This window comes from Dendronephthya gigantea, unplaced genomic scaffold (assembly GCF_004324835.1).
Source record: "Dendronephthya gigantea isolate DGI-Jeju-01 unplaced genomic scaffold, DenGig_1.0 000034F, whole genome shotgun sequence".
Classification (NCBI taxonomy): Eukaryota; Metazoa; Cnidaria; class Anthozoa; order Malacalcyonacea; family Nephtheidae; genus Dendronephthya; species Dendronephthya gigantea.
The window spans coordinates 1,167,213-1,191,525 of NW_021163044.1; the positions used below are offsets into that span (position 1 = coordinate 1,167,213).

Consider the following 24,313-nt stretch of genomic DNA (forward strand, 5'->3'; position numbering starts at 1 on the left):
TTTATTACATTTGTAACGTTTGCGGAAGTGTTTTACAAGAATTACAAATGGAACCTTATTCTGTGAGAAAAGTAAACTTATATATGCGCAATTTTCTCTTTTCAAATAGCTGCATTCAGTATTTTAAAACCGTATTTACAAATAACCCAAACATGAAAGGGGGCGTGACAAAACGTACGTTTTGAAACGGCAAACCTACGTTTTGAAACGTGAAACGTACGTTTTAAAATCGCACGCCGCAAGCTTGAACGCAAATGGTAGTATTTGGGTTGAATGATAGAAAACTGAGATATAAAACAATCGACAGACATTGACTGACATCCTATGATGTTGATCCACTATAATACAGGTAACATGGCGTAACCGAAGACAAGCACGACTCGTTGCCATGGTAATCATTTACTTTAAAGTGCAAAATGTAAATGGCGGACAAAACAAAAAAATTAAATTGTGTTTTTGTCGTTTTATTGCGATCTTCAGTTGTTTTCCGTTGAATAAAGACTATTTTCGGATAAAGAATTACGAGGTGGTGTATTTTAATTTCTTCTCAAAGTGGTACTGTACGAGATGAACAGACAATTGTCGAATAAACCATCCAAGAAAGATCGACCACGTTCAACAGGTAAAACTGAAGAGTTTACGATTTTAGTAGAAGTGAAGATAAATCGTTGTTTGGTTCCTCTAGAGGAAAGATTGTTAACAGCTTTGCTCATTTGACAGGTCAAATACGTGGCTGTTTGTCGATTAATGGAAATGGTTTCATGTTTTGTAGATAAATCGGTGAAGGCTAAGAAGAAAGGTGACCAAACACCTGAGAAAGTTCCAACTCCTGTCCCATCGTCAGCCGGAGTGGCAGATGAAGCAGGGCAGGGAAATCAAGCAATCAACAATGTTCTCTCTGGAGAAGATATTGACTCACTCGCTGTGAATATTGAAGAACTACAAAAGGTTTGAATTTAATTTAATTCAACTAGCTTACCACCATTTATCTATCCTTATACGGCGAGATTATCTACTTCTCCTGCTTTATTAGACAAAGAAAAATGACAAATTACTATCGCTGGGACTACACCATTTCTTTTCACCATGCTGTTGTTTTAATATGTGCCACTGTCATTTATAGAACAGGCCGCCAAAACGTCCCGTAACTGAGAAGTCATCTCGTCAAGTAACGGTGAGAAAATCTGTCAAGATGAAAGATCTGTCTAATGCTCAAACAAAGAATGGAAAAATGTAAATTGTGTTTTTATTTTAAGTATTATCTGCAGTGAAGTAACTTATGTTTGAAGTATCAATTGTTTCAATAAACGTTCTAGTGTTACTGTGGCCCATCCTGCAAATGAAGATCCTGAATTTGACAGTTATAAAAAATTAGGTATGCATTTTCATTCTAAACTTGAAGACACAAATTATGTATGGTGCTCAAAAGTATGGGTACCTAGAAAGTTAATTTTGGCAATAACTTTAGAGAGCAAAGATCCTTGCATTGATGACCTTACTCCCTTCTTTGAACATCATATTCTTGGAACCTTGCAAGAATTCAGAGAGCAAAATGAGAAGAGTCTTCAGTCCAAGGTGACTGAATTAACAATAGCAATATAATCAATTAACAATTATTGTATAACCACTAGCATTGCTGTTTCAAATCACAATTTTTTTTAAAAATTTCTTGTTCTAGAAAATTCCAATGTCACAAAATGAAAAGGTATGCATTTTGGAAAACATTTAGAAGGCATGCATCACAGAATGTAATTTGTAGTGGATGTAATGTAATTTTTTAGCCTTTATCTTGTTTTTTTCTTATTTTTCTTTTTTTTATTGATCAGAGCCATGTTCCAGCTCCGGCAACCAAAATAATCAAAGGAAGGACCTTTCCATCCCACATCTATAAGCCAAATGTAAGATTTTTTTCTACATACCAATTAATATTTCATTTAGCACTTCAAATAAACACATTTGTCTTCCGAATGCTCAATTTTAATCTGAACTATGATTCTTGTATACATATGATAATAAGGAATATGTTGTAGCATGTATTAAATATTTTGCTCATGGATTTAACCATGCAAGCAGTAAAATTTCTTGATAATTAATGTTTTAGTTATAATAAAATAAGTTATATTTAAGATGTTATCTTTTAATCAAATTATATAGATGGATCAGTCAAATGCTTTGACCAATTGGGAGAGGCAGATGTCAAAAAGAAGAAAACAACAAGGCAATTTAGCTAGTGAGTAGTTGTTTTGATGTTGTACTGAAACATCACTAAGTTTTTACTAGCATATTACTTTAGTTCACAACAGCTAGCTGTCATAACGAATCTTAAGAAAATATTACAATTTAGGATTGCTACATACGTCGACAGAAATGCTAGGAATGAATCAGAATGAAGAGTATCGTACAACCCAAGAAGAAAGGTTAATTAATTGATAACAATATTTATCAACAATAGAATTTATATACACTAAAACATGGATTACTGTGAATTTACAATCATTCAGTCTTGCTGTATGTTTCCTGTCCTTTTAGGCATTTGATTGACAGGAGTATTCATGCAAAAGATTATGGTAAAGGATGTAAGTTTGAAATACCTTTCCACAGCAATATAATTCATCATTACAAACATTCAGATATCATGCAACTATAGCTGTTCTTTACAAACATTTTCAGATCGAATTGGAAGTGAATTTTGGAAGCAGGCAGAACTGATAGGCGATGATGATACTGGAATTCAGTACGGAATTAGCTTATATGTTAGAGCATAATAGAAATAATAATTTATTGTCCAGCACTCTCTGATAAATAAACCACTGTTTTTTACAGCATGACGCTGACACAAACTGAACGAGGTTATCCACCAGTGGTTGAACATGTTGCTAAACCGATTACGGTTAGAAAGGAGATGGGTAAGTCTTGGGCCATACACATGGGAGTTGTAGAGGTGTCTTGATTGCTAAATCATTATCTTCTTCAAGGTTTTGACTGGTCAGATACTGAGTCATACCGAAGCACATTGATCCATCATCCCTGGCGAAAATCTGAGTATCTTCACCAACGCAAAGAGGAACTTAGAGACCTTATTGAAGAACTTTGTCCACATAAACCAGTATGTTATATTATGACTATGATCCAGCTATAGAAAAACCTAGCTTCCAAATCATACTCTTGGCAACATAAGCGATTCAATAAAAGTAATTTTGTTATCATCCTATAGTATCTTCAAGAACTGGAAGTAGTTGGTCAATCAGTGGACAATGAAAATATCACTTTAACAAACAATCAAGACAGTCCTACAACAAAAATGGATTCTGTTACAACACTGATCGATAAAATTTCTCAGGATGAAATGTAAGCCATCTTAGAGAAGAGATTATTAGAGAGGTTCCATATTGGAGAGATATTCACACTAGTAGGTGTCCATATTAGAGAGGTCTAGCTTAGAAAGGTTCCCATAAGTTAGAGAGGTGTCTGCATTTAAGAGAGGTCTCCATATTAGAAGGGTTCCCATGTTAGAAAGGTTCCCATGTTGGAGAGGTGTCCACATTAGAGAGGTGTCCATGCATATGTGATAATATTAGAGAGGTGTCCATAGTAGAAGGGTTCCCATGTTAGAAAGGTTTCCATGTTAGAGAGCTAGGCGTCCATATTAGAGAGGTGTTCATATTAAAAAGGTAGAGGTGTAAAGATAGAGAAGTAGCTATATTGAAACTTGTTCTATTGAGAGGTGATATTTTACGCAACATTTATAATTTCCAGCGATCCTCTATCAATGCATCCAGATATTTATCCTCAGCCAATCTTCGGTCCATCGTTAATGATCGCAGGTCGTTCAGCTGCGTGGAATGGCTCAACAAACAACAGAGTCGGCGAGATAGGTGTGTCATGCAGGGTCGTTTTAGAGAGCAAGGTCAAAGAAAGAGTCGTGTCTATTTTGGAAGTCCAAAATAACGGAAGCGCAGCCGTTTATTATTCGTGGAAGGTAAGAAAACTTTTTATCTATCAGTAGCTATTTTGCAATCTCTAAACCTTCTCTGAATCTTCAAACACTTTTTCGTTTAGTATGTGCCAATGGAAAATACACTTGGCACAAGTTTGGCTGGACAAGAACAAAGATTCTATTTTGATAAAAACAGCGGTGAGTTTGAAATGTGGAGTGTGAGCGCTCTTCCTTCCCCACGCCCCCGCCCCCTTCCTTCCTTTCCCCACACCCCCTTCCTTCCTTCCCCCACACCCCCTTCCTTCCTTTCCCCACACCCCCGCCCCCTTCCTTCCTTCCTTCCCCCACGACCCCGCCCCGCCTTTCCCTCCTCTTGAAGTTAAACCTGTGGTTACCTTCTTCAGGTGTCATTCTTCCTGGCGATACTTTGAGATTTCCGTTCACATTCAAATCAACCAATCCCGGAATGTTCAGCGAACAATGGCAACTGGACACACAACCCGTTCTCAATGGCGGAGCGGCTATCCGAGTCCTGCTAAAAGGACTGGCCCTACAGGATGACCTAAATGCGGAAAAACGAGCAGCGCTCGAAGTGGAGCTTGGTCAGCGGCAAGCAAGACAGATCGTTCAAAGTATCTTAAATGAGATGCTGGATTGTGTTCGTACTCCAGAGAGGCCGTGCAGCCCTATAGATGCATATCTTACGGTATGTTTAAGAGAGTATGCCGTACGTGATAAACAACCTCGTACCCAGGGTCTTTACTCGTGGGGGGAGTAAAGACCCTGGGTACGAGGTTGCGTGATAAAGGGGTGTCGATTATAGAGATATCTAGACTCAGGTGATTGTATTTGAGATGTAGCTAACTGTATTAGAGACTAACCGTATTAAACTGAGAGGTGACTATCTGAAGTTGATAATATAAAGTATATAGTAATTAAACGAACGCAAGTATTGCAGCCTCTCTCTCTGAGCTCCTATTTTCATTCTGTTTCTTCAACTGAAATGTTCATATTTCATATTCAGGACGAAGAGCTTTTCGCACGAAAAAATCCAGAGGTAATCCCTCGATAAGTGCTTCATTGAAATATCATGTTTTTTATCTGCTTCCTTTACTGAAATATTCATCCATGGTTAGGTGTTTTACGATGAGGAGATTGTCAAAGAATTGAAACAGTTGTATAATGATATCGACCCGGAAGGTGATTGGGATCTTAGCTTGCTCTCCCTGCGTCAGGTATGTACTGTAATGAATGAAATGATTTTGAATAAGATAGCCCAGTATCATCTCTTGTCTATCTTGATATCCTTGCGTTAAATGCCTTTTTACTCTTTCTTGCTGCTTTCCTCTTTTGGCCGATGTGGACGAGTAATTAGTTGCGAATGCCCATCTAAATTTTCGATATGTTTAAAATTTATAGCTCATCACAGCACACACATACGACGACGATGAAAGAATGGATGGATATCTGTGCAGATTGAATGAACACGTTAATAAACTATCCTTTCCTCCACGAATTCCTAATAATGAAGAGATGTACTCTACCTGGTGGGTGCTGCGTTTTGCTTGCTGCTTTTTTCACTAAATATTGGATGCAACAATGCAAACTAAGGCCCAATTACTCTTTTAGAATTGAATACGTTTTTTGAATGTGTACATGGTGGTACCGTATTCTGTGTGCAGTAAATGTTGGTCATTCGGTCATCTGGCGTCGTTTTGAGTTTCATTTTTTTTTCAAATTTTTCGCAGTTACACAATGTTATGTGATATGGTCGATCAGCTCGTTGCAAAGTCAAATGCAATGAGAACTTCACTGGGATTACCTGTCAAAGATATTGTAGAAGACTCATCTTTGGCAGCGGACGAAGGTAGACTACCCATCGTACAGTATTACTCTATTATCGTAATATGTCAGGCTGACAACGTCCCAGCCGTCTGGAATTTTGTTGATAATAAATTAACTTATTGCTATAGCACCTGACAAGAAGTCGAGAAAAACTGACCCTGGTCGCCTGAACGTGGACAAAAAAGACGGCAAGAAGGACAAGAAAGCCGGAGTAAGTCAGTTTCCAGTTCTATACCAAGTTTTGTGCCAAAACGGAACGTTGTGTAAATGAGTACGAGTCTTTTTGTTAACTAAAACATTGACTGACATTTTTGTTTATATTCATAGGAACGACCAGTTTCCACACAAAAGTTAAAAACACCAACTGACAAGACAAAGCCCACTGCCAGAGGTTCAGGTAACGCTGTACAGGCCCTGTTACACTTTGCAATTGCAAGCTTCAAATGCAATTCTACTTTTGAGAGATGTAATTTTTTTAACTATGGAACCCTAGCTTTCAGGGATGTGACAAACCCTTCAAACGAGTCAGCTTTGGGTGGGTGTATTTTGGACCGCCAACTTTTGACTACAGCCAGTAATCACCAACTTTTTCAATTAAAATGGCAATCCCAGTTATTATTGAGTTAAAAAACAGGGAGGGTTTAAAAACAGGGAGGGTTAAAAAACAGGGAGGGTTAAAAAACAGGGAGGGGGTGAATGATTGTTGATGTTGTATGCATACGCGCCTCTTTCTTGCAGGTACCTCGAGCGCACAAGCTAAGTTATCAACTGAGGATATTCATGAGACGGCTAACGTATGTATTTGCGCTATTATATCATCTATATGCTTCACATGCACGTTCAGACTGCAAGCCAAAACATTTTGATATCGCCGGCCAAAATCTTTGATGTTCAAATTAATTTTCAATTTCGAGTGAGTGGGAACTTATAATTGAAGACGTAGCTACGGATCTGTGCGCTGAGTCCAATCATTTGTGTTCGTTTATATGTAATTGTGATATCATCCTGGCAAATTTATAAGAAAAACAAGTATAAAATTTGTTTGTTTCGGTCGTCATCTATTCGCCTGAAGACAGCTGATTTTGTTCGAGTTTCTTCAAGGCAAGCTCCGCGGTAAACTGCTAGAATACTTTCCACTCTCATTCATCGACTTTTTTTCAGAACTTTGTCATGACAATATCAGACGCGTTATCACCAGCGCAGACTGTCAGTGTTGTTACAGAAGATTATTATAAAGAAAAACTATTCCTTCAGGTATGTGCCTGCAAGCGCATCTTCTAACCTGGAGAGACACAAAGCAAATCTTCTGCATATTTGGTTCTGTAGTTTTGACCACCTTTCATACTAGTAAAGGGAATGTAGGAGTTTTTTTTTGAGCGACTTAAATATTTGGCTCCTTTTCGATATTTATTTATCGATATCCTTTTTCTTTCTTTCTCAGGCATACGAAATCTTATGCGAAACTGTTGACAGAATTGCTGGAATATTTCAAGACATTCAAGTCAATTCAAGAACTGGAAAAGATTTTTGATTTTCTAGCTTCATAATCCAGGTTGTACGTAACCTCGACCAGGACGTTGCTGGGTTTTTCTCGCGTGTCGCTTGCCGATGGTTCGAAGACGGTGAGGAGTATTGACCTTTTCATAGCGACAGGATTAAGTCAAATAAAGAACAATACCATTCGACAAATGCTGTGGTGGTTTAGTGGGTTAAGACGTTGGTCGTTTTTACATAACATATAGCATATATATGTACGTTATAACATACAGTTGTTTGCATTTTAGACGCGAAAATAAATCATGAGCATTAAAGTCATTTTGTGAAATCTTTGCAAATCTTTGTGTTATTTTTGCTCAACGGCGGCTATTCGCGTGAAAAAAATGGAAATTACTTGAAAAATGTTGACGTCATCGCTTTACGTAAGAAAATAATGGCCGCCCAATGTTTTCATCAGAATGAAACCATTTCGAAATAAAATTTTGCCATTTTTGACTCATTGAAAAGCGCTGTTGCCGTGAAAGACTCGGAAATGGGAGCGAAGCCATCTTCTATAAATGAACTAAAGGAAAACGTTCTTCTGAAGCGCCTTGTAGGAACCGAAAGTATCGCGAAAGGGGTCAATTTTGGGAGGAACTGCTCGCGTTCAGTTTTGCAAATATATACAGCATGTGAGTGTTGATAACTGTTCAAACAGACTGTTATGTTTAATCATATGGATGAGAAACAAGTGAAACCTTTCTGTGTATCACGTATATTGATTTAAGTCCGACAGAAAGGAATCATATGGATTAATCAAAGGAATCTACACAATATTATATAGACGTTTCTAAACACTCCGAGAGTTCGGGGACAGTTGTTGTTATTATTTAATAATCGATGGAAAAATTGTTGAACACATTCTTTTTTTCTGTAGATCCGATGCTAAATTGCTGGAAATAGCAACAGAACAACTCTGTTTAAATCTAGGTATTGTTTGCATAGTAGTATAAATGCATTGTAGTATTATTGTTTTGATAATTTGTCATTCAGAGTCGTATTAGATTGCAAGTGTTCAGAAGAAAGGTTTTGTCTAATGTATTTCGATGTCTATTATTCTTGAATGAACGAAGGAATCAAACAACTCCAATACTCTTATCTTAACATATCAATAGAGATGGGTACTCCAGGGTAATTTCAATTCTGAATTCACAGAGTAGTATTGGTGATAGTGTGTGGTGGACCTGGGGCAACAAGCGGCAGTTTTAGGGATGCAAGCAAAGTGCTTGTGCCATGAATGTTGTAACATTGTTAGAACAAATAAGAAGGGAATAAAAAGTTTCCATTTCAGTGTTTTCTGAAAGATTTTTGTTTGATTGCAGCTCGGAACAATTTACAAACTGGAAATTTTATCACGCTGGTTGAGTTGTGTCAGAGGAAAGTTGAAGAATTGAGGAAATGCGATGGAAAGATTGAGTATGTTATATTCAATGATTGAAGATGAGTTTTGGGATACAAATTAATTAAATGTTTTTTTTTGAATTTTGTGTAGTACTTCGTTGTGTTGGGAAGTGTTCAATTGCTTGTTGTTGATTCGAAGTTTTGTGAAATATTTCATTGAACATTCAAGAGAGGAGGATTTGTTTGTTCATTTTGGAGGATTTACTTTGGCCCAGGCATCAAAACTTCAAAGAGGTTTGCATTCTTTGAAGCTCGTCCATTGGTTAATTATTCACACACTAATCAATAAAAATTCCTTATGCAGAAATAGAATACTGAATAGGTGAAAGTATTTTTTTATATTTAGGAAAGCTGGCCGGTCAGGTCTCTCAAGAAATTCAAAGATCGCCTGACAATAGTAAATTTCAAGGTACTAAATTATTGTAGTGGGGTTGTAAGCGGTACTGGAACATCAAGGTGTTTCCCTCCCCCTGCCAGAAAAGCATGTGAAGATTGCATGGGGTTAGATGTAGAAGAGTTATATAAACAGATTTGGTGCCAAATTCATTTCTCTAGAGTGTGGTCTTCTGGATGACTTTATTGATACATTGGTTGAAATACTAACAGAAATTCCATATAGGTAAAAATAACATGTGTTGAATACTGTTTCTTTCAATGATACTGCAGATGGTTACTGTGCAGATTTCAGGATGTGATATTATTTTGTTGTGTTTTCTAGTGACGAAACATATGCTTTGTTGCTGGAGGCAATAAACACGCTGATCATATTCCTTTCTGTACAAATGTTTGATCCGGATGCCTCCTCAAACAGTGTCATCTATCAAATTGTCATGAATGGAAAGTGGTAAGATGGTTTGACATCACCAAATAATGGTCTTCAATTCAGCTCTTAAGAAGAAATATAAATACTTTCCCATGTCTCTAAAGATACGGTTATAGAAACACGCGTGTACGCAATTGTACCTATTTTTAGCATTTCCTCAAAAACATACCTCATAATGCATTAAATTCCTCAAATATCAGATTTTCTGAAGTTTTTTCTCCGAACGTGTAGCTCAAAAAGAAGTGACAAGTTAGTGATGAAACTCCTAAGACACTACATCAAACAGCAACCTTTACCAGATGAATTGAAGTCTGTTCGCGGAAAAGGACTTATAGGTAAGTAACTGAAGAGTTTCCCTTCATATTTATTGAGTAAAAAACTTTGTCATTTGGTCCAATGCCCCTCTCGATAGCTCCTTGTCAAAACGATATGGTCAAGCACAACTATTTTCACTTAAAAATATGCATCGAAATGATCTTAAGTTGTTTTCTTACCATGATTTGAAAGAGCGTCCTAATTTAGTTAACTCGAAAGTTTGCCAGTAGAATATTGTGAAATGAAGAAAATACATCCCTCTAAAGTTGGAGACTTTATTGGGTGTATATTGTCTAATGTGAAGTGCGTCATTTTTGAAGGAACGTTAATGTCGTGGTTTGGTAGCGAAGAAGAAACAGTGGAACAAGACGACGCATTGCTTGCAAATCAAAGTTTATTGCTTCTTCTGATCTTGGTAAATCATTGCACTCAAGAAAAGAAATTAAATCTATATCGCCTGGCATTGTTTACGTTCACCAACTCGAAACCAAAAGGTTGGTTTGATTCTATTGAGTTGCCCCCAAAAGTGCCCGCACTATCAACTGAAGCCGTACGGAATTGGGAGCAACTGCAGGCTCCAGTTTTATACATGGCAAACCTGTAAACAATATAATACTGTTCAGATTTAACTACCACAAGCATTGAGGGTACATTAAGCGAATGCGATAACTCTATCAGATTAACCAATCACCCACAAGCGTGGATAGGCATAGCGGTAGTAACAGTGGAAGTCAAATTCATGCATGCCTTTGTGTTGTTAGGCGGCACCTCGTCCGAGGATACCGAACAAGCGTCCTTTTATATGAATGCTGGAGTACTTTACACCACTCTATGCAGGTAAATCTTTTTGTTTACGAACCTACGACATTTTATATCAGCAGGGATGGATTTGATTTGGGGGGATTGTTTAACTCTCTCTTTCTCCCAAATAATGCTTATTTTGATAAAATGTTTCCAATCTATAGTCAACTGCACACAGATCAAACGACATTGCTGTTATATCTGTTGCTGCATCGTAATCCTACGATAGCCTCGTATCTTCTGTCGCGAACCGACATCGATAATTTGGTAAGCAATGAACTTGGCCGCTTAATATCTACCGCGGTTGAGAGACTATACGCTGTTGCACGATGTCAAAGTTTTGACGTAGATGATCACACGATCCAATTTTCTAGGATCCAATTCACTTCTGACATATGAAATATAGTCGGTTATTGATGAAGCTGTGGTACATTGTGTTAAGTTTTTAGTGGATTTGCTGCTGATATACATTACAAGACAACGGACTATAAAACATCCATCAGAAGTGAATTGAATCGAACAAAATTGGATCGTGAGAACAGACCTTTATATCATTAAAGTTTGTTTGAATCGGGCCAACTCGCCGCAGCTTGAACGTATATAAATCTTAGACCAAATATTTCCTTTGATTTAGGTCATTCCTATTTTAAAACTGTTGTATACAGCCGAGGAGCAAAACTCGCATCACATTTATATGGCGTTGATCGTTTTATTAATTTTGAGTCAAGACGAGAATTTCAACAAATCCGTACATGAAGTGGTAGGAGTTAAAATTCCCGCTGAGTTTTCAGAAATTCCACAGCAAAGAAAGATATAGGAGATATTTGTTATTCTTGCTTTCAGGTTTTACCAGAGGTTCCCTGGTTTACGGATCGTGTTGTGAATAACATCACGTTAGGAGGAATGCTTGTCCTGGTGGTCCATAAGAACGATACAATATAATATGACTAAGATGAGGGTTAGTGTTTTCCCCTGATTCATGCTGTTTGTTGGTTTTTTGTTTCATCCCCCCCCCCCCCCCTCTGTTTTTGACGTTTTTCTAACTCTCTTTCCGATTTTTAGGACAAATACCTTCATACGAATTGTCTTGCAGCCTTGGCGAATATGTCGGCACAATTCCATGCCTTGCACCCGTACGTCACCCAACGACTTGTCAGGTGAATAAAACAATGTGTCTTTTCTGACACCAGTGTTGTGTTTCTCGTTCGTTTACACTTATGCAAGTTCGCTTCTGTTATCAACAGCCTGTACGCAGTTTTGGCGAAAAAACATGGCCGCGTGCAAGAGCAGATCAAGCAGGCTGAGCAAAATCCCCACCAGGTCATGCAGGAAGATTTTCCGCAAGATTTTGTAAGTTTTTTAGCAAACTAAGCAAGACGACAATCATGATTCATGCGACGATCGTCTGATATAAATTTACTGTTTTAAACTACGTGTATTTCTATGTGTTTCACAGGTTTCCGACTTGGCAATCCTTGAAGAAGTGATTCGAATGGTTCTGGAGATAATAAACTCGTGTCTTACAAACACGCTCCATCATAACCCGAATCTTGTGTACACTTTACTGCACAGGCGAGAGTTGTTTGCACAGTTCAGGACACACCCGACGTTTCACGATATTATTCAAAACATCGACACGGTAAGATACCTTTCGAGGTCCATAAAGATGTTCAGCGTGAAGTTCATTCCTACATTCAAAGATCCCGCCATATTTCTTCTTCTCAAAGGTTCTGGCGTTCTTCAGTGCTCGTCTCGAGCAACATCCGGAGCAGACGTTGTCAGTTCAGGTCGTACTGGATGTTATCAAACAGGGCACACTACAATGGCCAAGAGATAGACTCAAGGTTGGTTTCTTAATTTTTCCACCAACACCCCCCCCCTTTGGGTTAATTTTTCCATTTACACCCCCCCCCCATTGGATGGGCTTTGTTCATCAACATTCAAATTTGTATTTTTTTATTTAGAAATTCCCTGAACTGAAGTTCAAATATGTGGAAGAGGAGCAACCGGAGGAATTCTTTATTCCTTACGTTTGGTCGCTGGTTTACAAATCTGCTAAGTTATACTGGAATCCTGAACGAGTACAGCTTTTCCATCCAGGAACATAGCCGCCGGCTAAATCTGTTGTTGTTTGCACTGACAATGAACAGCTGCGGATAACCAGATTTATAGTTTATTCATTGTGGAGCCCTTGACGACCGCTGAACACATACTACTCAATACTCCGGAGCTGTCACTTTTATCTGCAAAATGTTACGCAAAGCGCGCAATATATGGTAATTGGTCGCAAATCAATCAATCACTAGAATCCACCTGTGAATTTCGACGGTCGAGAACCCTGCGAATAGCGGTTTTACGCCGGCGAAGACAAAATATGTTTAGAAGCAAAAGACGTAGAATGTTTGATACTGATAAGGACGATATACGGGATTGTAAGAACTGGAACGTTTCCCACAACATAATAATGTACAGGAATTAGAATGTAGAAAATATGGTCATATTTTGTAAGGAATATATTTTAACGACGTAGGAAATTGCAAAAATAACTGGGACAGGTTGTATAAAACTCTTTAACTCCATTTTGCATAGTTAAATTCTAGTTAACTCAGAAATACACGAATCGACTTGCAAATTCTGTCCCTAACTACAGTAGAAAGTTAACTAGTCTTTTAAGTATATAACTGGCCCCTGGTGTATTGAATGGACATTAGAACAAATGGTATTTCAATAATATTCGTTTCGTTTTGCCACCTCTGAAGGCTAGTTTCCACTCAGGAAAATTCTCCTTTGGATCGGACAGGACAGGAAAGATTCCTTTGTATAAACGCCGCCTGAGAACTCACCGACAAAGGAAATTTTCCTGTCCGTTCCGATCCAAAGGAGATTTTTCCTGAGTGGAAACTAGCCTTGATTGAGATTGACACCAGTGACACACGTGAGCGCACGTCACGTGCAAAATGTGACATTCGACTGACCCGAGGGCGAAGAAGAAGTCGCAATTTGGCACTTTAAATTTTAGAACTTTCAAAGCAGGTGCAAGATTTTGTTGAAAATTTGTTATTTTTCGTCGTGAAAACGTTCAACATGAATGCCATATTACACCAAAGATTGTGAAAGAACTTCAAATAAGGTTTGTGGTGTATTTTAAATCGTTATCTGTGTAGAAAGATGTGAATGTATTATTGATTTATGCATGGCTCGATCGGGACAGCAACGTTGATTTGACCGTTATTTCGAAGTTTTATCAGTTAACATTATCTTGTCGGTAAAAAGCGGTTAATTTCAAGTGTCATTTGCAGCTTTTATGTGTCTTGTTGATTTATGTTCGCTTGTTAAAAGAAAAGGAGATTTATATTGATGATTTTTTTTAGTTAAACAAGGGTGCTTCTGTTCATAACGTGATCGGTAATTCGACCATGTTGTTGTGAGCGGCTTCTTGTACGTTGTGTTTGATAATGGTAAACAACCCCGAAATATTATCGCGCGTATTGAGCGGCTTGTAAAATCCAGGGCAATTATTGATTTAAGTGTGCTGTTAAAAGAAAGGGAGATTTATATTGTGATTTTTTTAGTTAACAAGGGTCCTTCGTACGACGGGATCGGTCAGTAATTCGACCATGTTGTTGTAAGCTTCTTTGTAGGTTGGCTTAAAAAGATTGTAAACAACCCTAAATACTATCGCCCGCGTTCAGCGCAATGTTAAATATTAAATTGGTTATATCAGAAAGTGAATAGCTTCTTTTTCGTGAGTGAGCCTAATAAAACATTTGAGAGATCTAGATTTTGCACAAGTGTTCTATAAATAATAAAGATTAATGACCTTAAATACCTTTCTAGTGCATACCACACTCAGTGGTAAGTTGACTAAAATTGTTTATCGCTGGTACCATATTTGCATTGTCAGATATTACAGATGTAAAGGTTAAGTGTAGATGCCAATGTTTGCAGATGCATTATCATTTCCAAGAAGAGACTGATCAAGTAATCATCAAGGTCATATTTTAATAAACTTCAAAACCATGAAATTTAAATGTAGGATTATTTTAATGTGTCTGAAATGCAGAATAATGCCTGCTTATTTGGTTTGGTCTCACAATTCTGATGCGAACTATCATGTCTTGTATGTGCTGTGTTACTATGGTCGACAGTTTTCAACAAGATTTCATTTAGATTGCTCAAGTTTCTACAGTTGCTAAGTGCTTGTGTGGGACAATGACATACTTTGCAGTCTGCCTGTATGCAAATCATTCTGTATTGATTAATTTTTGATTTGATTATATTTACCTATTAGCTATGATGGAAGCTATGTAGGTTAGTTATGATGAAATAAAAAAAAAACACTTGTCAGAAGAATGTGATGTAAATTTAAACCTTAAACATTTCACCTCGAAGAAACTCTACAGGATAACAATGGCCACTCAGACATACTGCAGAAAGCGTAATTTGATCTTGGATTAAACCTTGAAATCAAAATTAATGGCCAACATACATAAGTGCATTGGGTTATTAGGTTAGATTAAATCTTTTAGCAACCTGGTTAAATATAGCTCTTTTAGACATGCACCTAATTTATTCATGATGCTAGACATGATTGCAAGATAAGTAGAACATAATTAAGAGATTTCAATTGAGGCTAAAAACTAACATATGGTTCAAATAAAAGAGGTATGTATATATCCATGCATATATATATACACACAATTTGGGTACAGTTGACACAATATATTAACAGCATGATTATGAAACTACCACTTATATCAAGGCTTTGCAGATTTTCAAGCCATTTGTCAGACAATGTAAATAGTTTGAGGCATGTAATATTGTTTCGCTTGCAAAAGATTTTAGCTGACTAGACAAGTATTTTGCATGTAATATAAATTATTTTAAGAAATGAACATTTCTGTGCGATTGTGATTACGTATTTTCAATACGTATTTGACGTATTTTCAATGATGCAAAGCTTTCGGTCCGTCAACCCGCGTCTTCGTCTTTGCAAAAGTGTATTTTGTCTGCACACAAAATGACAGATATCTTTCTGGAGCCGGTAGTATGAAAGCCGGATAGCGCTATCCACCAGATAGTGGCTTTTTCAATCGCTCATTAAAACCGTTTTTTGGCACTGATAACTTTAATTAAATCTTAGCATTCCTAAATCCCTGAGGATCCTCTTTAATAATTGTTGTTTCCAAAGCTGAAATTTAAAAAAATCCTAGCGCCATCCGGCTTTCATGCAACCTGCCCCTGATCAACTGCCACCTTCTCTCTTTAAGTCTTCACTACGAACATATAACAGGCATTAACAGCGCTTTGTACCCCGGCATCATAAGTCCTCTTCTTTCGAGTGCTGGTACTCTAATTTCATTATACATGCCGCTCCTCATCGACACTGCCACACACTGCCACTGCTCTCTAGTTCCTAAGTTGTCCTCGGTCCAGTATTCGCTTATAATTAAACTTGGCGCGAACACCTCCACTCCAGACTATACTACGTACCACCGGTATAATTGATGATGTCATGTTGGAATGTCAAACGCTCTTGACTTCGCGTTACAGTCTGTGAGTTGGGCGTCAAAATGCCGAGTTTTCGTTGATATTGTATGGAGGACTTGAGTGTTTATTTCAGACTGTGGGCTTTTTTACATTTTTTCTACTCCCACAATTGCCTTTGTGAATGTGCCTGTTTCTTTGTCCAAAAATGATCCCCGCCTTCCTGTTTTATCTTCCTGGCAGCCATTTAGAGTTTCTTTGTCTTCGACAACAGTAAAAGACAACTGGCGAAGCGAGATTGATCGCTGACTTGTTTTTTGAAGAGTTTTGTGGCTTGACACCATAGTTTCACAATTTTTGACGTCGATTTACTTCTCTTGGTGTATGCTATTATGTAAATTTAACAGAGTATGTTACTTTACTTCGCCCAGCTTATAGAAGTGCATGTATAATTCGCACAATAACATCGCCATTTATGAAAGACAAAATCGCCGATGAAATTGGCCCTTGTAGACGCGGCTTAATCCTTCAAACAACCATATATCATTTGTGTATATTATATGGACAAATAGAATAATATGTATATTATATGGATGAATATACTTTGTTTTCCTCTGGCTTTTGTTTGTTACCATTCAACAGTTGTCAACACTCGCCTTCCCCAGAAATATCGGCCTGTGATTTTTGCCTAAAACGTTTTAACATTGTATATGCTATGTCCAGGACGGTTAATTCTTGCGACGACGTGTTTGTATTTTGCGGTCAATGGTTTTGCTGTTGGTTTTTTTTAAACATGTTCCATGCAGGAATGTAGCGCGCGATGACTCGGAAAGACTCATAAAAAAAATAGTGAAGAAAGATGGAGATTTGAATAGTCGGCATATGCAACTTCTTCTGAAGATAAGCTCCTCATAAGCGAGGTCAACGACAAGTTACGAGGATTCTTGGCATTTTTTTTAGTTTCCCCATTTAACAATCCAGACAAAGGAAGAACACTTTACATTCCTGTTTAATATTCAAACAATGACTAGACAAGTACTTGGCGCTAAGAGCCTTCTTGTGCGTCATGTCATTTAAAAGAGAAGCGATGAAGTCTCCAAACTGGCGCCAAATGCATTATTGCTGAAATACCACTAAACGTGCCTGTGTTTGAAGCAAACATCTCCTGTGATTACAAGGGAGCTTGGGAAAGTTCAAACACGCCGTGTCGTGCTATATAAATGAGCTCCATATTATTATACCGTACAAGTGCAGTTGCGTCAGCTAAATTTAAGCATGTAAATTATTGATGTCTATATGACATCACAGCTCTTTAATATACTCGAGAGAATGGTTTGAATGTCTAGAGTGGCCGCCATTTTGCATTAACCGCCGACTTGTCTGGTGTTTGGCCGTGTGAAAAGTTTAAATAGACATGTATGGCCATGCGAAACTAATGGTTTCGACAGGTGTAAGGTCGTGTTATGCAGGCTTGATGCGTTTTGGGTCATGTGAATTAGATAGTTGTTGGGCGATGTAGAATAGTCTAAAAACAAAGTGTCTGGTTATGTCAAATAGTGAAGATAAGTGGTGGGTGATGTGAAATAGTCCGGATAGCTGTTGCGTTTTAAATTTTGTGGAATAGTCTGGATATAGATGTTGGATGATATGAAATTGATTAGCTGGGCGTTCAGTTTTGAGGAATGGTCTGGAAAGATGTTAGATGATATAAAATTGTTTGGATAGGGCTAGTATAGTAATCGGTGAAGAATTTTGGATAGATCATTGACATTGGCTTTGGCATGTTTACTTCAAGAAAGGAATAATTGTCCTTTGTCCTTTTCCCAACACTTAAGCATGAGAGTGAGATGAAAAGCTCCAATTTAGGAAATACGTCAACACTCTTCCGCATCGATAGTGATACGGTCTGAACCAGACTGAAATAACAACAATAGCATGATTATCATCGGACGATTATAAGGTTGATCGTATAAAAAGACGAACAGCTTATCACATGCAGTAACATCTTATGCGGTACTGCTCGCAAAACGAAGTTAAGTAAATTTTTCATCGATTTAAGTTCCAGCTTAATGTGCATGGTACTGGCTACAATGTCAGTCAGTAGCATCGTATATAATGGGCGGGAAAACCATTGTAAAAATAAAGAGTTCGTCTTCCGCATTGCTCTCTGACTCATGCAAATTCAATGGCAGTCTTTTGTTTATATTTTATGCTGAAACATCAAGTTCCTTTTCTCACTATTCTATATTCATAAAATCAATATTTGTGTCTGGGTTTTCTCTCAATGTTTGCTCATATGTTCTCATTAAAGAAGATTTGTTCAGCTAATGTTCCGCCAGACATACTTCGTTAGACAAAGAACCAGACAGTTTATTCAATATCATTTGTTAGGTAAATATATAGCTGAGAACAAAATTGAACACATTCAGTTGAAAATTACGACATCTCTGCCATCAGAAAAAAGGGGTTTTTTGTTGAATATTGGAAGTTGATCAACAACGTCATGCAAGAAGACGTTCCGTGTTTTGAAATATATCCTATCGTGTTGTAAAACGTGGCAAGATTCACGAACAAACAGTATTTATTTAGATCGTAAGCCTTCTGTACGATCCATATCGGCTCTTTTCACAGACACAAGTCACTGTTGTCAGTTTCCTGTCAAATTCTGAACATTGTAGCTATATACGTCTTAATTCAGCAGGAAGTTAGTGTAAGAAGATGTCAGACAATGTTGTTTTCCCCGTTAATTTCCTCCCACAAGTACTTTTTAATAAGCTTGGCAAGGAAAAAGGAAGTTTTTAGACCTGAAGAGAATATACGAACTTGAAAATACAAAGAAATTTTGTCGTTTTAATAAGATTTTAAAACTTTGTCACGTGTGCTCGATTTTATATTAATTTTTACTCAATACTCAATACAAATAACTTTTTGGCCGGTTATAATCTGCCGACAATTGTATAAGAAAGGGCATGTTTAAAAAAAGTTAATTCTTTCCATCAAGGCACTTGCTTATTTTAATATGTTAAGAATGTCTGTGTTTATAATGCTTTTTGATTTAAGGATATAAGTCAGACATTTGAGGAAATTAATGATCAGAAAGTGTTGGCAATATATTAGTATATTATATATAGTAAGCAAATTTGGCAAACACTTCAGATATATTCAGACTGACGGCTATATCAGCCAAACTACTGTGTTTACAAGCTGTACGTAAGTCTGACACTTTGGGGATTAAAAATAAAATTTTCAACGCGATAAGATGCCTTTTAATATGTCGAAATATATAATGACTATAGCTGTATAGGGGGAACTTCTTTATTACTACTCTCAAAAGGGGTTTCCCAGTATAATGGGGTTCATCTTCACTACCTCTGTAGGATCAGTCTTAAACGTTTCCCTCCATTAGCTTAATTGTATAAATTCTGCAAGTGAGTTTGTTTCGTTGACCATTCAGCATTTGAAGACTGTTTGAGACATTAATTGTTAATTCATGATCATGCAGACGGCTTCGAGACTCGGTCTTATAACAACTTGGTTTGATAAAGTCGATATCCTGCGCAATTATACATGTCAGATAAGTTTTTAAATATATTTAGCGCTGTTCAAAGGGGTTACGTTTTTCTTTCGAATGTAAACAACACGAATTTATTGATCTTTGGATGCCGGACTGATATTCATGCATGCAGGCAAACAGATGTTTTATCATTTTTCGTGATATCGCGTCAGCAGGATTAATGACTGTTACCTCGGGAAAAGAGATTTTAACAATAGTTTAGTAAACAATGAAAAACGGCTCCTTTAGACTTGGCATATTGAAAAGATATTGCGCTCTGATATGCGGCTAGACGTTCACTTCAAATTTCGAGACAGAGATATGCCGGCTCACACAGGGTTTGTGTGAATTACCCAAATGCATCGTCATTACAATTTCATATTGAAAAATTAAAACAGAGCATTTAGAGAGAGACCGAAGGCCGTTGCTGATGTGCGCTCTAGCTCAGTAAGACATCGCTATACTGAGCCTGGCCACATGCATGCATTCAGGCCAAAGAACTGGCTTTTATACGAAGGAAAATATGAAGAATCCCTATCTGATATCTCTTTTCTTTGATCGTATTCATAGAATAAAGTAATTTCGTTTCCTGTAACTACATCAGTACATGTGATGTTTAAACGGCGCGAAACATAAACTTTTCATCAATTCTAGCACAACAACGTCCTAAAACGGAGTAAAAATACTTCAGGAGGTTTCAACCTGAGGTTCTTTAAGGGGAGAGCAAGTATGGACTTTCCTAACTGAGGTCTTTGACTCTTTGCCTTGAAAATTGTTTGGTCTATTTTGCCTTTTTGGTCGGTTAGATGTGTATTTAATCCAATACGCTGCCCCTTGATTATTTTGAAACGTACAACCGAAAGAGTTGCAATAAAAATTGCTTCAAAAATTGTTCGCGGACACCGAATTAAAATAGAATGATTAGGAATGACATTATACAAGTTTGATCTAACCGACGAAAGGGGCGTGGTCATGTCGCAAGCTGCTGCCCTGGAGATATTGACGTGGTCTGCTCTCCTGATAATTATCACTTGATGACTGGTTGCCATGGCTTTGTAAGCACTTGTGGAAAAGATCGCAATTATGTCGTCTGTATATACTGCAGCGGTATACATGCATGTAGTGCGTATTTAGCTGTGTAATTGCATCTAGACATACACTGAATAGCTTAAGTGCGCATAATTACAGCGAACGTTATAGACTGTCTGACTGATACTGATCTAATAGCATGCATAATGTGGAGTGATCCTTTAACCCAGAGTTACGCATATTCCTCATTCTTGACTAAAAACTATCAATACTAAAGTGCAAGCTACGTGTGTACAACATGACGTTTAAGCTATATAAGTAAATATGAATTCAATCCAATTGTTTTGAAACTTTTTACTATAAATAACAATGTCAATGGCACATGGAAATTGAAACATATTTTTTAAGGCTTGACACATTAGCTTGTGTAGTATTTATTGTGTAGAACATATTATAGAGATAAACAAGAAGTTTATAATAACGTAGAGGAAATAACAGTGCCATTTTAAGGTGTATTGTTCACAGATTGTCTATGCCTATGGGAACTGCATGCACTAGAGGTTTCATTTCTTTGCTCTGAAATTCCTTCTTCTTTGTTGTCTGAAAGGTGAAGTATAATTGCATAATTTGTGGTGAGAAAATTTAATAAAACGTCTCTGGTGGCTTCGGTGCGCCACATAATTTGTTTTGTCTCGAGAAAATGCGAGTTTGACCGAAATATTTTGCATACAGACTTCTTGACTGAAGTTCAATATAAATATAGAAGTAATAAATATAGGCCTGCAAAACTCACAACATAGATTCGCGTATATCGTGACTATTAAGAAAGTTGACAAATTGCATCTTTATATATATTGCATCTTTATATATATTAAAATTTAGGTAAAATAAATTTTTTATAGATATACACAGAGAAACCGATTGTCATCAAGAAAAAATTTGAATAAGTGAGCTGTTTATATATATATTCGACATATATTCCCTTTATTGAAATATTCAGTTTTCTCAGTTTCAAATTTTGGTCGAATCTCTTAGCTTGTTGCGGACTTTAAGTTTAAAGACCTGGAAAAGCTGCTCCGATGCACTAACATGCACTGGCTGCACAGCTAGTATAAACGACTATTTTTCTGCCCTGTTTGTAGCAAATGGACGTCTGCCTGAATCCTGATGAACGCGCTTGCTGTTGTTATAAAAAAACACATACAAATTTAATTTTTAATCTAAAGATCATTTGTCGCCCAGTGGTTCATGTAATCATGTGTGGACTGCTGTAGTTTAGAAAAAGCAAGCGGGAAAATTAAGTTGTTTGGGATTGAATTAAACTTTCACCTTGCCTCATGCGAAGACTGTGCGAATGCACTAACATATTGTACAAATATTAATATGGCAGGTAGTTCATCGTAAGACATGCATATCTCTTGTAGTTGTATGAAATTATAAACGATTGTGTCATGAAAATATAAACGATTGTGTATAAACGATGAAATAGTGCATAAATTATGTAATTAAATATTTACGTTCGAAACGGTCCCGTTTGCCGTGGACGTTTTTTACTCTATTTCGTGAGCCACTTGTTACGATATACTCGTATTGCCCTTCCTGAGTTTGGAAACTTGAGATAATTAAGTGCTATGTTGCCTCAAGGTCCGCGGTTTTCATATACACACATTCGCATGGCATTCGGGAAATGGTTTGAGGAATGTTGTAAATGTTTCTCAATTCTATATTCATCCCTCGAAAAAAGAAACTTTAACAAGCAAACTCGCTATATATCCAACAGGGATGATTTTTAATCAAATCATGCACTGATGAGAAATACGTTTAGACTTGCCACCAGAAGAGAAGCGCCTATATTTGTAGAGATAGCATGCGCGTGCATGTGGGGGTTTTATTGTGAAAACGAAACCGGAGTCTCATGCAGTTTTCCCAGGCAGGAAACATTCTACCCCTCTTTAAGATAAATCAAAACAACTCTGCTTCATCGTCTTTGAGCCATCCTAAATTGGCTGGATTCGCAGACAGGAGGTATAGCAAGCAAGAAGAAATGGAAATAATCCAGTAATCCGGCACGCTCATTTTATAGTTTAGAATGCTGGCGACATATGTATATATATAGTATATATATACTGGATTACGTCTTTTTTATGTTATATTGCATTTTTTTTTGTTCTACAACAGATCAATATTCATAATATATATTATATTCCGCATATCATGTTTCGCATCACTATTAAAATGAATCAATGGATTTTGATGCATTTGAAGAAAATAAAAAACCGCCTATGATTTTATCCATTTTAAACATATAGTCGTATATATAGTGCTCACGTTTAAAATTTTCAATGCATGTATGTTTTGTTTTAAGATTTTCACCTGATTAGGATAGGATTTGGATAACTATTATAGGTTTTAATGTTTGTTGTCAGGGCCGATATATATTTTGTTTTTTAAATTGTCACCTGGTTAGGACAAGGTTTTATATAGGAACTATAACAAATATATATGCATTATTGTAAGGAACGACCGTCACCAAAACAATATATAAAACATGTAATATTTTGCCTGGAAAATATGCTACCTCAATCAAGACCTATCTAATCTTCAAAATTGCCGTAGACTTACATGGTATTTTATTAATATATATATCCTTGTATATATTGTTTTATATGCCTTAAGGAAAAAATCTTGCTGCATAGCCATACGGGCCCGTAATTTTGAAAGTCGCGCGCGGAAAATTTTTTCTCCGGTAATAAAATTAATCAGATATAATGAAATGAGCCGAAAGGCATTGCACAGATGATATAATTCTATTATTTTGCCCGATATATATTGATGTTTACGTATATTTATGCCAGGCTAATAATTTTCACCATGGCCTCAGCTGTACTGGCGTTTTCACGCTGACTGCAATGAAAAAGCAATTGATATTCTAGTCAAAACTATCATGGATTTGAATATATCATTAATTGCTGCTACGCCATAATCTGTCAAAGTTTATATGCTTTGACAGTAGGCTGGGTGTCGTTCACAGCATGGCAGAAACTGCACGAGCTGTTGTAACGTGTCTCAAAATTGATGAATCATATATGTACACAAGTGATTTATGAGTGATTTTAATTTGTCCTAACTTTGCATCATAATACAACGACAAATATGAAATTTGAAAAATATGGAGTAAGAAATATATCTCGTTGCTAAAACTCTCATTTTCTCTTGACATTTTGCAAGTGCTTCTTTGACATTCATACATTTACATATGTATATTTTTTCAATACCCTAGCTGCAATTGAAGTTAATATTGTGGGATAAATTTTTATTGCTAATATGCTTAAATACTCGGTTTTTTGACAATTAACGTTCAGAACTGAATGATATTCGTTCTTCTCACACTTGACTGGGTCTTTTATCGTCGTTTTCTTTCAGTGAAGACTGCTGGTAATTATATACATGTATGAAATAATATAATCATTTTTACATCGATAAATGCCAGTCATGCAAATGCTTTAAAAATGATAAATCGACTTATTTACTTGCCGATATCTTGACTATAGACGATACAAAAACACATAGCTAGTTTTACATCGCG

At 36.9% G+C, this 24,313-nt stretch overlaps 2 protein-coding genes and 1 long non-coding RNA gene across 4 annotated transcripts in view; all 3 read left to right on the forward strand.

The window, feature by feature from the left end:
* The first annotated feature begins 249 nt into the window (after window positions 1–249).
* On the forward strand, window positions 250–7,581 carry LOC114525318 (MYCBP-associated protein-like). The gene is made up of 26 exons (XM_028546572.1): window positions 250–622; window positions 773–948; window positions 1,124–1,233; window positions 1,317–1,375; window positions 1,469–1,575; window positions 1,679–1,705; window positions 1,827–1,898; window positions 2,155–2,230; window positions 2,345–2,417; window positions 2,530–2,576; window positions 2,671–2,734; window positions 2,824–2,906; window positions 2,976–3,106; window positions 3,215–3,348; window positions 3,757–3,979; window positions 4,060–4,135; window positions 4,342–4,643; window positions 4,962–4,994; window positions 5,074–5,172; window positions 5,357–5,484; window positions 5,686–5,804; window positions 5,911–5,993; window positions 6,110–6,179; window positions 6,521–6,576; window positions 6,944–7,036; window positions 7,224–7,581. Exons 1-26 carry the CDS (start codon window positions 568–570, stop codon window positions 7,311–7,313), a joined length of 2,586 nt encoding a protein of 861 aa, XP_028402373.1. The 5' UTR covers window positions 250–567; the 3' UTR covers window positions 7,314–7,581.
* Window positions 7,582–7,712: 131 nt separating this feature from the next.
* LOC114525352 (dymeclin-like) lies at window positions 7,713–13,162 on the forward strand. Its single transcript, XM_028546610.1, is given in 20 exon segments — window positions 7,713–7,887; window positions 7,890–7,950; window positions 8,196–8,248; window positions 8,641–8,734; window positions 8,811–8,953; window positions 9,066–9,128; window positions 9,275–9,338; window positions 9,438–9,563; window positions 9,774–9,877; window positions 10,178–10,351; window positions 10,619–10,694; window positions 10,823–10,925; window positions 11,293–11,418; window positions 11,502–11,579; window positions 11,581–11,616; window positions 11,721–11,815; window positions 11,903–12,008; window positions 12,115–12,297; window positions 12,386–12,502; window positions 12,623–13,162. Coding segments are annotated over 20 exon segments (2,022 nt in total). The 5' UTR covers window positions 7,713–7,811; the 3' UTR covers window positions 12,767–13,162.
* A 477-nt stretch (window positions 13,163–13,639) lies between these two features.
* Window positions 13,640–24,313, forward strand: part of LOC114525392 — a 50,366-nt gene continuing 39,692 nt past the window's right edge. For both annotated transcript variants that reach the window (XR_003687186.1, XR_003687185.1), the window contains exon 1: window positions 13,640–13,788. This is a non-coding gene — a long non-coding RNA (uncharacterized LOC114525392). The remainder of the gene's footprint in view (window positions 13,789–24,313) is intronic.